This window comes from Etheostoma spectabile, chromosome 18, assembly GCF_008692095.1.
Source record: "Etheostoma spectabile isolate EspeVRDwgs_2016 chromosome 18, UIUC_Espe_1.0, whole genome shotgun sequence".
In the NCBI taxonomy this organism is placed as follows: Eukaryota; Metazoa; Chordata; class Actinopteri; order Perciformes; family Percidae; genus Etheostoma; species Etheostoma spectabile.
The window spans coordinates 796,618-807,341 of NC_045750.1; the positions used below are offsets into that span (position 1 = coordinate 796,618).

General features: G+C 41.5%; 2 protein-coding genes across 3 annotated transcripts in view; one reads left to right on the forward strand and one right to left on the reverse strand.

The window, feature by feature from the left end:
* Positions 1-2,255: 2,255 nt before the first annotated feature.
* hsdl1 (hydroxysteroid dehydrogenase like 1) lies at positions 2,256-6,703 on the reverse strand. The gene is made up of 5 exons (XM_032543049.1): positions 6,233-6,703; positions 4,711-5,156; positions 4,292-4,375; positions 3,261-3,416; positions 2,256-2,965 (listed from the first exon to the last, which is right to left on the reverse strand). Exons 1-5 carry the CDS (start codon positions 6,450-6,452, stop codon positions 2,894-2,896), a joined length of 978 nt encoding a protein of 325 aa, XP_032398940.1. The 5' UTR covers positions 6,453-6,703; the 3' UTR covers positions 2,256-2,893.
* A 400-nt stretch (positions 6,704-7,103) lies between these two features.
* tbc1d32 (TBC1 domain family, member 32) overlaps positions 7,104-10,724 on the forward strand; it is a 73,173-nt gene continuing 69,552 nt past the window's right edge. For both annotated transcript variants that reach the window (XM_032543038.1, XM_032543039.1), the window contains exons 1-6: positions 7,104-7,217; positions 8,150-8,318; positions 8,452-8,616; positions 9,234-9,411; positions 9,742-9,813; positions 10,370-10,489. In XM_032543038.1, the coding sequence (XP_032398929.1) occupies positions 8,164-8,318; positions 8,452-8,616; positions 9,234-9,411; positions 9,742-9,813; positions 10,370-10,489 (690 nt within the window). In that variant the 5' untranslated portion in view covers positions 7,104-7,217; positions 8,150-8,163. The remainder of the gene's footprint in view (positions 7,218-8,149; positions 8,319-8,451; positions 8,617-9,233; positions 9,412-9,741; positions 9,814-10,369; positions 10,490-10,724) is intronic.

A 10,724-nucleotide genomic window follows, 5' to 3' on the forward strand; every position in this document is an offset into this window, starting at 1 on the left:
ATGTGATTCTGATTCTGTTGCCTTTACAACCCACTAGATCGCAACTGTTCTGTAAATGAACAATTTTTGGGATATTTTGAGTTAGGCAGTACGCTCCACCACCATAGACACTAAAACTTATTATCAAGTGTGTTACCATATTTCCTTAATTTTTATATTAACTTGAGCATTTTCCTGACCTTGTGAATACCTTCACTACTTTACTTATTCCATGTAGACATTTACTAAATGCCTCTGGAAGAAATCAGTCTTGTGAGATTGTGGTTTGTGTTTAAATGCTCCTAAAGTAGCCCACCACGGGGATTTAGGGCAAACTGCACCCAGGGGTGTTGGACTGGGGGCGGAAATAGGACAAAGCACCCAGGGCATTCTTGTGAGGAGGACCCAAAAAGATGCTAGAATGAATAGCTGTGGATGCAGGGAGGGGCTCATAGAAAATGCCTTTCTACAGGGACCAGAACTTTGTGCTACCCCCCTGGCTGCACACCTCATGTGTTTATCAGGTTTTCAGTCGTGACCTAGCTGGTCTGAAGCGGGTCAGGGTAAACTCTGGCAGGCGGCATGGTGTCTGTTTTCAGTAAATGATTTACACCACCCAGATGTTTTACGAGAAAAGCAGAGTGTGTCTGGCCTTCAGCATATAGATCAATCAACATGACACAACTCCCAGTCAGATAATGGACTAATCTCCAAAGACAAACATTCATTAAAATAAAAGAAAGGACAATAAGGTAATGGAGAATGAGATTTATTGTTTTTGTTGTACTGTGATGACACACATCATATTTAGGTTAACACTGGTATTTACTGTACTGTAGGTGTAAGCAGCCACTCAACACAATATATATCGGAATCTGTTCACATAAAAAATAAATACTTTTTAAAAAGCATTATCTACACATACTAAATGTAGCTTAAATTAAATATAGTTTCTCAACAAAAAAACATCACAATCGCACACTTAATCGCATTTCAAACTCACTCTAGTGATGCTTGGATGTTGTACTCTGAGCAGTGACACTTAAAGATGCAGTAGGTACGACATATAAAACTAACTTTAAGTCATATTTACTGAAAATGACCCTATGTTCCAGTAGAACTACACAAAGCAGGTAATTAAAAAAACAAATCCAGCTCCTCTGGCACCACATATACCCTGTAGTGCAATTTGACAATTTGGGGTGGGGTGGCGCGGGGGGGAGTCTAACGCATGTCATTTGCAGCTCGTGCTGGTGCATTCCCCTTGTGGGAGGGGCTTAGGAACAGTTTGGGCTTTAGCAGAAAGGGGGGGGGGGGGGGGGGGGGGGACTGAGAAGTTGTCAATGTTCAAATTCTTTGGTTAAGTCCTGGATCTTCACCATCCGACCTACTGCACCTTTAAAGCATCACACACACAACACCCACACCCACACACACACACACACAACACACACACACACACACACACCACACACACACCACACACACACACACACACACACACACACACACACACACACACACACACACCACCACACCCTCCCTCCCTCCCTCCCTATCTTGGTTTTATCTGGACTCTGAGTCTTTGATTGGACCAAAGAGCCAAATAAGCATAATAATAAGCCTATAAGGCGTATTCACATGGCAAGAATATAGATTTACACCTGCTTTGGTCACAATTTTGTCCTTTTCACCTTTAATGAACACGTTTCTTAGATTTGAATTGAGTTATATTGATCATAATTACACCTTGTGTTGTTTATTTCAGCTTTTGCTGACTAAAACATGAATACATTTAGAGGAATTATTCTGTGTTATGATATCCACCGGTCTCTTTAACACTGACTGATGTTGGGTTTGGTTTGGGGCGAATGCCATTTGTTCTTTGTGTGTGTGCCATATCCTGCAGGCACGGTCAGTGCTGGTAGAAAGCGGTTCAACCACAAGGACTGGACAGTCTAAAGTCAGCTAACAACACTTTTTCATAAAGCACAGTGAACATCAGAGCATACATAACAAACCCATTTGGATAGCATTAGATTACACAGGACACAGGTGAATTCTTGGAGATCAAAAATGAATCTTATGTTATTATGATGAATATTAGGGCTGTGACGATAGTGGATGGCTGCTAGCTGGCTGGGGGCTGGCTGTGGATGTTTGTATCGAATCATGGATCAAAAATCGTGATACGAACCGAATCCTGGGTTTGGTGTATCGTTACCGCCCTGCAGAGTGCTTTCTTATTGCTTCTCTGATAGTTTATCTAGTTGTAATTTTTTATATGTAACATTTGAGGTGAGGCGTTTGATCTCACCTGCCCTTCTCTACTGAGCTGTTTTGCAAAACAGAATTATTTAAGTGTGCAACTTTTTAAAATAAATAACAAAAATAAAGTTGTTGTGCATTCAGTTTTATATTTAATGAACCATGCCGTTATGATTCATGTTGGCAGCCATAGGAATAAAATGGATTCATTGTTTGATTCCTATGGTTAAAACTACACGGAGGCTCATGTTATAAAAAGTCCAGGCGCCAAACCAATGATAAATAAATGTAAGATCATTACGCTCCAATGCTAATCAAGGAGTTTACAATACTAACTCAAACTCAGTTTGCAACATGTATCATTAGGTTGTCTGTTTCTGTAGTTAATTTAGGACATTACAGATTGGTCAGACCAATAGTAAATAGTACAGGAGTAATATATGTATATTTATTCATTATTTCAGGCAAATTCCACTGCAGCCTCCCTTGAAATTAATACCAAATCAATAGAAGACGATCTCTTAACTACAAACCTCAACAGATCCTGAGAGTTTACCAAATTTAAACCAACGGCAGAAGAAACTAAAACTCCCCGTGACTCCAGTAACGGGGTTAAGTCTTTAGAGAAGGGTGGACAGGTGAGCTCTTAGCTTGAACTGATCAGCACCCGTGAGCCCAGGACCCAGATCCACTCTGGAATACATCGGATCAGTCCGTACTGGGAAGAAAAACAGCAGAGAGAAACCGGTCATCACACAGAAATGGATAAATGGATTTCATGTCTTAGATCCTGTTAGATTAGATTCAACTTTATAGTCATTACACATGTGCACATGGTACAAGGCAACGAAATGCAGTTTGGGTCTAACCAGAAGAAGAACAAGTGCAGGATATATACAATGGTTCCATAGGTGCATAAGATCCTCACAAAGGCGGGAGACGTACTGCATCGGGGTTACTCTCTGAGAGTTTACCAACTACAAAACTGGAATCATGACTTTTTCGGTGCTGACCTGCAGAGTGTGAGGCCAGTAGCCAGTGGTCCGGTTAGAGACTCCCAGGGTGGAGACGGCATGGCGGGCGTAGACCTCCGGCTTTGGTACGAACCAACCCTGCCTCGATAATGGTGTCGATGATGATGATGCTGCTTGTTGCTCGCTTGAGGCTATCTGGTTACACAAACACACACATAATGTATTTAACCCTTGTGTTGTCTTCCCCAACAACGTTTTTCTGGGGGGTTTTGTTCACACTTTGGCCACTTTTTTCAACAATTTTATGGCTTTTTCCTGACGTTTTTGTCATTCTTTTTGACGTTTTTTCATTGTTTTTCTTGCTTTTCCTACTGTTTGTCTTTTCTGTTATAAAAAAAACTTTGAAAACGGGTCAAATTTGACCCGAGGACAACATGAGGGTTAAAGCGCCGATGTACAGATTTATACTCAGGGTTTACAGATAATAACCTTTAATTTTAGAGCACATTTCATATTATGTGCTTCACAAAAAACTTGTTCTGATACAATACCTGAGTTTCAATAATGACTAGAGCTGCAAAGATTAATCCATTATTGGGTTTGGGTCATTCTTTATACGTAAAAAAAGTAAAAGTAAAGTTGCTTAAATATGAATAGTTTCTAGTGTCTTCACTCCTCTGTGACAGTAAAGTGAAAATAAGACATTTATTGACTCCATATTGGTCTTTGATCAACATTTTTCCCCATTTTCTGTCATTTGCAGCCATAGTAATGACTCCAAAACAATTATCAATACCTCACCATGAGGAATATAAACATCTTTTTCTACAAACCCTTATTTTCACTCAACAAAAGAAGCCAGAATTCTCAAATATTAACAATAAATGATATCATTGATATAATAAAAAGGAGTAAAATTGACAACATTTTGATTAAAACCAGAAACTAACTACTCACAGAATAAGTAAACAAGATCATGAATCTGACTGAGCATTTGATGCCAGCTTGTAGTGCAGTAAACATGTATTTAGGTCTAGTACACACTGGTAATAGTCATATTAAGCATTTACCTGGAAAGGAATCAGACTTTGGACGAAGATCCCTTTGCCACCGTACTCAAGATGAAGAGCTCTTGAGAAATGATCCAGGTAGCCCTGAAATGTCAGGAAAAGAGGATTATAGTCAGGATGGAAGAGTGTGATGTGATGGAAACATGTTTTTACTCAGTGGGCAGAAGAAGAAGGAATGACAGCTAGTAGAAGAGATGCAGTCTTGCTTGTGGGTATGTTAGCCCTGACACATTACCCTTTAATTTTAGTTGATTTACTTTGGTTTACTCTGTTTTATTCATGATTAGCTACTAAACCTAACCCTCTTACAAATAGCCTTTCCATACTATGATAAATCAAAAAAATCTGCCATGGAAAATATATATAGGAGGGTACAGATGTGCATTTTTGAGGTGGATATCGTCAGTGTTTTGTCTCACAGTGGACGCGGTGAGGGTCACTCTTCCAGGTAGGGGTCTGGAGCACGCCCCCGATGATATATTGACCACAGCTCCTCTGCCGCGCTCCAGCATCCCCGGCAGCACCAACCGGGTCATCAGAGTAGCGACCGCAACGTTCTTCCTCACAAACTCCAACAGAGCCTGCTCCGGCATGTCAATCAGGCTCTGAGGGGCAGACGACGACGACTCCACACAGTTCACCAGGAAGCCGATGTCTTTACCCCTCATGGCTTCTTCGATGGACTTGCTGGCTGCCGGGTCCAAAGAGAAGTCCGCCAGGATGACGACCGTTTCCACGCCGTAGCTCTGGGAGAGGGATGCAGCGGTGTCTCTGACAGAGGTGTGGTCCTTTGTGACAAAGATAATGCTGATCCCGTGTCTGGCCAGCTCCTCTGCGTAGGCCCTGGCCACAGGCTCGGCTGCACCTGACAGGAGAGAGGGCCATGTTATCAATGAAGGCCATGATAGGATAGGAAGAAATGAGGCTATAAGTCAGAGAGCTACCACACAGGAACATCTGTTTGGCCTCAAAAACATTAGACAAAGTTTACTTTGTTACTAAAAAAATATTAAGCGGATTAGTCAATCGCCAAGAAAGTTACCAATGATGATGAGTTCATATATCTGTCATTCATCAGGAAGGAACAAATGCCAAACATTTGCTGGTTCTAGCTCCTCAAAAGTAAATCTTGCTGCTTTTCTCTGTAATATATAATCGGAGTTTGGGCTGTTCGAGGATTAAAACAATTTACAGATGTCATCCCTGGCATTTTCACTATTTTTCCAAATTTTATACAAAAATATAATAGACAGACAGTTTAATCAATCATGAAAGGTTTGATTGTTCAGTTAGCCATCCTAGCTACGTTATTAGCTTGGTGTGACATCTAAATCTAGTTGTTATATTGAGGGTTGCAACAAGATTAATCTGTCAATTATTGACTTGCTTTAGCTCTTGATTAATCATTTAATCTACAAAGTGTTAGAAAATAGTAAAACCTGTTTTGTTTCAGGGTCTCAAAGCCCAGGATGACATTTTGGGCAACTAACAGTTAAATATATTGATTTTATAATGAAGTCAAACAAAGGAAAGCAGCAAATTTTGACATTCGAGAAGATTTAACCAGTTTTTGCTTGACACATAATGGTGATTTGATGCCCAAATATCACTGAAAGATGTGAAATCTCTAAAATAAAATGCATGGAACTGACTCTCCTCTCTGTCACACACACACACACACACACACACACACACACACACACGGACAGCAGAGCAGGAGTGCATCACGCAGTGCTGCATCACCTGCTGCACCTTACTCACCCCAAATCTCACAGAAAGATGTGAAGTCGCTAAAATAAAATGCATGGAACTGACTCCTCTCTGACCAACACACCACACAACCCACCAACACACACACACACACACACACACACACACACACACACGTACGTACAGCATGATGCACTCCTGTGCTGTATCACCTGCTGCATCCTTACTCACCATAAACCACAGCCCAGTCACCAAATCTTTGGCTCAGCTTCTTACTCGGGATAACTCTTGGCAGGAAATGCACTCTGAGCAACGCGCAGCAGTCTCTCAGCAGGAGTAGCACCCTTCTGGCCGTGTACAGAGCACCCACCAGGGCCAGGGTCTCAAAGTAAGGACTGCACGACCGAGAAACTTCTCTATACAAAAACTGAAAGCTGTCAACTGTCGCCATAGTCCACACTACTGATGATGCTGATGCTAGCTTGCTAACTAAAGCGTAGGTTATTCAGTAAATGTAACGTCGTGATTTCTAAAGGTAACGTTAGCTGGTAAGTCAGGTGTGTGGATTAATCTAGTCGCTGTTACCACATGAGACATGTATGATAAAGCTAGAAGGTTTGATGGACGTTTCAGCAGGCAGAGATGTCCTCTGTAGGCTAACGTTGCGTAGCTAGAAGGATCAAAACATTGCGTTTGGTGCTGCGTTCACGGCCCCATGAGAAAATCCGAAGAACAGGAATCACACTCAAGAGTAGTACTTTACGCTGTATTCACACGGGTAGATATTGGTTGAAATTTGATGCAGTTCGAGGCAGATGGTTTACGATCTGCCTCAGACGTGATGTGTTGTCTTTTCTTTGTTCCACTTAAAAGTCTAGCTTCATTTTGAAACATTTTAGATAAAAAAGGGAGAAATGGGTCGGCCCAAAATACGGGGAATTACAGTAGTCAGGCCGTGAGGTAATTAAACCACGTACGTATCGATTATATCTCAACTTTCCTATTTAACATTTAGCTATTTTCAACATGCATTTTACATGTGAGTGCCATATTTTCGACGCTCAAAAACGCAGCGTGTAGTTTCTTCCATCCCACAGTGAACTGCAGTTAACGCTAAGTGGACGTTTCCATAGATACGCAGCACTCGGTGGCTAGTGTTACCAAAATGCTAGCGTTAGCTTCTTGGATTGAAAGCTTTTACAAGTCCGAAAACAAGGTAACCGGTTTAAAATATAGCTAATATATATACGGTGTCTATCTGTTTGGGTGGTTGGTTTGTGCAAGGAGGAGGTTTTAGGTGTTTTCTCAGCTGCGGTTTCAGTTAAAATTGGGCAGTTTTTGCCTTAAGCTACGCTAACGTTAGCTGTGTTAAAGTGCAATTAACGTCAAAATCTAAACGTAACTTTACGTTAGAGTTTGACGCTGTTAAAGCCCACGTTGCGTCAGCACGGGGATATACAGCATAGATTAAATAATTGTTGTTAGATTTGTATTTGTATTATCTAGCTAGTGTAAACAGTTCCTCGTGAAATACGATGCGTTGGTTTCCACTATGAACCAGGATGGTAGCCAATCACCACACCTGTTGGTGACGTCAGACCATTTTACTCACCTGTGCTGAGCTTCGAAACTGATATTGAAATTAGCCAAATGCATAGAAAACGTGGCCTTTATAATTAAACGTGGTTGGAGGTTCTTTGCTTGGTGATTCGTGGACATTAGGACTTATTAAAGTGTTCAAAATCTGAAGGTCCTGATTGTATTGCTGACGTTTCAGTTAAAGGGTAAAATATGATAGAGATTAACCATCAGTATTTCCATGAATATATAATAAACCTGTATTTATATTTACCATATTTCATAAGAAGATCACATATGAAGATACTAAGGTTGAACCTTCATATGTGGGTTACATGTTTTTTTTCTCTTCCTGTCTTATTTTATTTGTTAAGATTGTGGACCTATGTGTTGTTGAAGTGGTAAGTGGGTCAGAGTTAGTTACGGCTGTAAAAAAAAACCAGACTCAAATACACGTGCTTTTGTCAAAGCCTGGGTAGCGCCACTTTAGGAACTGGCCCCCATACTGGCCATACATTTGCATATTTTAAGCCTAGACAACCTGTCCCCCCTATTCTGTCCCTTGTTAAGGTCCAGCGGTAGAGATGTCTCAGTTGTCCGCTGAAGATGAAGCGGAGTTGCAGTCCCTGCTCAAGCAGCTTCTTAGAAGCATCAACGACAAAATCTCTGATGCTCCTTCGACCGAATGTGCTGAAGAGATCCTCCTTCACCTGGAGGAGACTGACAAGAACTTCCACAAGTAAGGCCACCATACTCCGATCATATAGGGTCAGCTTTAAAGGTCTTGTTTATAAATAAGTTGTGTTTTAATTTGATGTATTGTGTGTGTGTGTATATATACAGTTGGGCTGACTCTGTTGCTCTCCTTTCAGTTATGAGTTTGTCAAGTACCTCCGTCAGTACGTGGAGAGTTCGCTGGGGTCTGTGGTGGACGAAGAGACCAAGAACCTAACCAGAAGAGATGGACCACATGCAATAGGCTCAGGTCACGACACCTTGATCCACGCTGTCACCCAAAGGACCAGAGACTCCGCTGAGTAAGTGTAGCTCCTCTGAGCTTGTTTTCCTAGTTTTTGTTGTTGTTTTTTTACTTAAAAAACTTAAAAATGTACAATATTTTGGAAGCCCACCCCCCTGCATTGACTCTGAGGACCCCCTAGGGGTCCCAGACCATCCGTTCCCTGCTCAATAGAGAGAGAAAATCCCAATTTCTTACTAAAATAAAATGCAACTGAGCCATTGTTGAAGTTGGAAGTCCAAGTAGAAAACTGTGCAGCTTTTCTAGTGCAAGATATTCTTTGACAAGAAGCTACAGTATGCGATGTTTTCCGATGTCACTGACACCAGGGTTTTATTTTAGGAAAAAAAATAGAATCTTGTTGCTTTCCACAGACTACTTACTTCCTTGTTTTTCCAAATTAGCTAACTGAAATGCCTTAAAGTTGAAATTAGAAACTTGCAGTGTTACAGTGGTTATCTGTTGTTGAGGGCTCATCGTCTTTGGAATCACAAAACAAAACCTTTTGCTGAAACACTTCAAACTCTTGCACAGTAGATAAAACAGAGCAGCTTTTTACGGGTTGTGTTTAGCTAAACAATTCTTTCAGAAAGTGATACTAATAATGCACTGATGCACTTTCTCCCTTTGTGACAGGTACCAGCAGATGATGCAGACCTTGAAAAACACCATGACCATAGTGGTAGAGTCTTTAATCAACAAATTTGAGGAGGACCAGATGAGGAAGGAGGAGATGCATCGAGAGAAGCAGCACAATCAGTCCAACAGCCAGTACATCGACAACTATTCTGACAGTGACTCCTCCTTCAATCAGGTTAGAGACGCAGCAAATGCACTCTGGTGGCAATAAAATGTTAAATTGTATTACATTATTACCTTTAACTATAGGATTTAGATTGTTTTTTTTGATGACTTGCATGAAGTGCCAAAATTGCGAAGATCTTAGCTCCAATCTCTGGATGGCACTGGTCACAGTTGCTTGAGAAGTTTGCCCATTTCCAAGGAAGACTGACTGTAGGTCAAAGCCCAGAAATGTGGCTGATTGTCAACCTTGTCTGATTGTCTGATAGTGCATGGCACTGATAGAGCTCTTTTTATTTTGGTTCATGATGCATTATAATGATCTGTGTTTTTCCTTTTCTAGAGTTATGCATTCATCAGACAAGAGCAGCTGCAAGCTTTGGCTGAAAAACTTGACTCCAGCAGACCCAAAGAGGTAGAACTTGAACGCAGACGTAATGATGGTGTAGTTGCTGTTGCATAGTTTTGTCAGTACAATGCAGCAATGATTGCTAGGAACAATTAGTTTAACACTATTCACAAATATCAATGAAATATATGTTCCATCCATCCATCCATCTTCATCCGCTTATCCGGTATCGGGTCGCGGGGGCAGCAGCTCCAGTAGGGGACCCCAAACTTCCCTTTCCCGAGCCACATCAACTATATATATGTTGATTTGAGTTAATTCTGTAAGTCAACTTACAATTACCTGTGCAGCTGTATTGATGTAAGTTATGGTTTTTCACCATTTTCTTGAATGAACCTACAAAGTTTTGATTGATTCACTCAACTGTGCAAATCCCCCTCAATGGGAACAACACCAAACCTAGATGAAGAAATTCACATTCAGAGGTCTGAAATCCATAAAGATGTAGACGTCTGCATCTAGTGCAAAGAACACAAGCCATAGAGTTTGTGAATCGCTGCCATAAATATGATATGATGAACAGTGTAGTGATCCAGGTGAAGTGATGTAACTTTGTGTGCAGGTGCGTTGGGAGGCTCTTCAGGCTCTCTGCTGTGCCCCCCCGTCGGACGTGCTCAGCTGTGAGAGCTGGAGCAGCCTGCGCAGGAACCTCTGTGCAGCTCTGACCGACCCCGGCCTCAGCGTGAGTCCTCCTGACCCGTCCCATCTCCAAAATCGCATTTCATCCAGTAACAAATTAATCAACGATCGTGTGCCCGGGTTGGCTCAGTGGTAGAGCAGGCGCACATTTACTAAGAGGTTTAGGCCTCGACGCAGAGGTCCAGGGTTTGAATCTGACCTGTGACGATTTCCTGCATGTCTCCCCCCCTCTCTCCACAAAATAAAAAGGAGGAAAAGCCCCAAAAATTATCTAATAA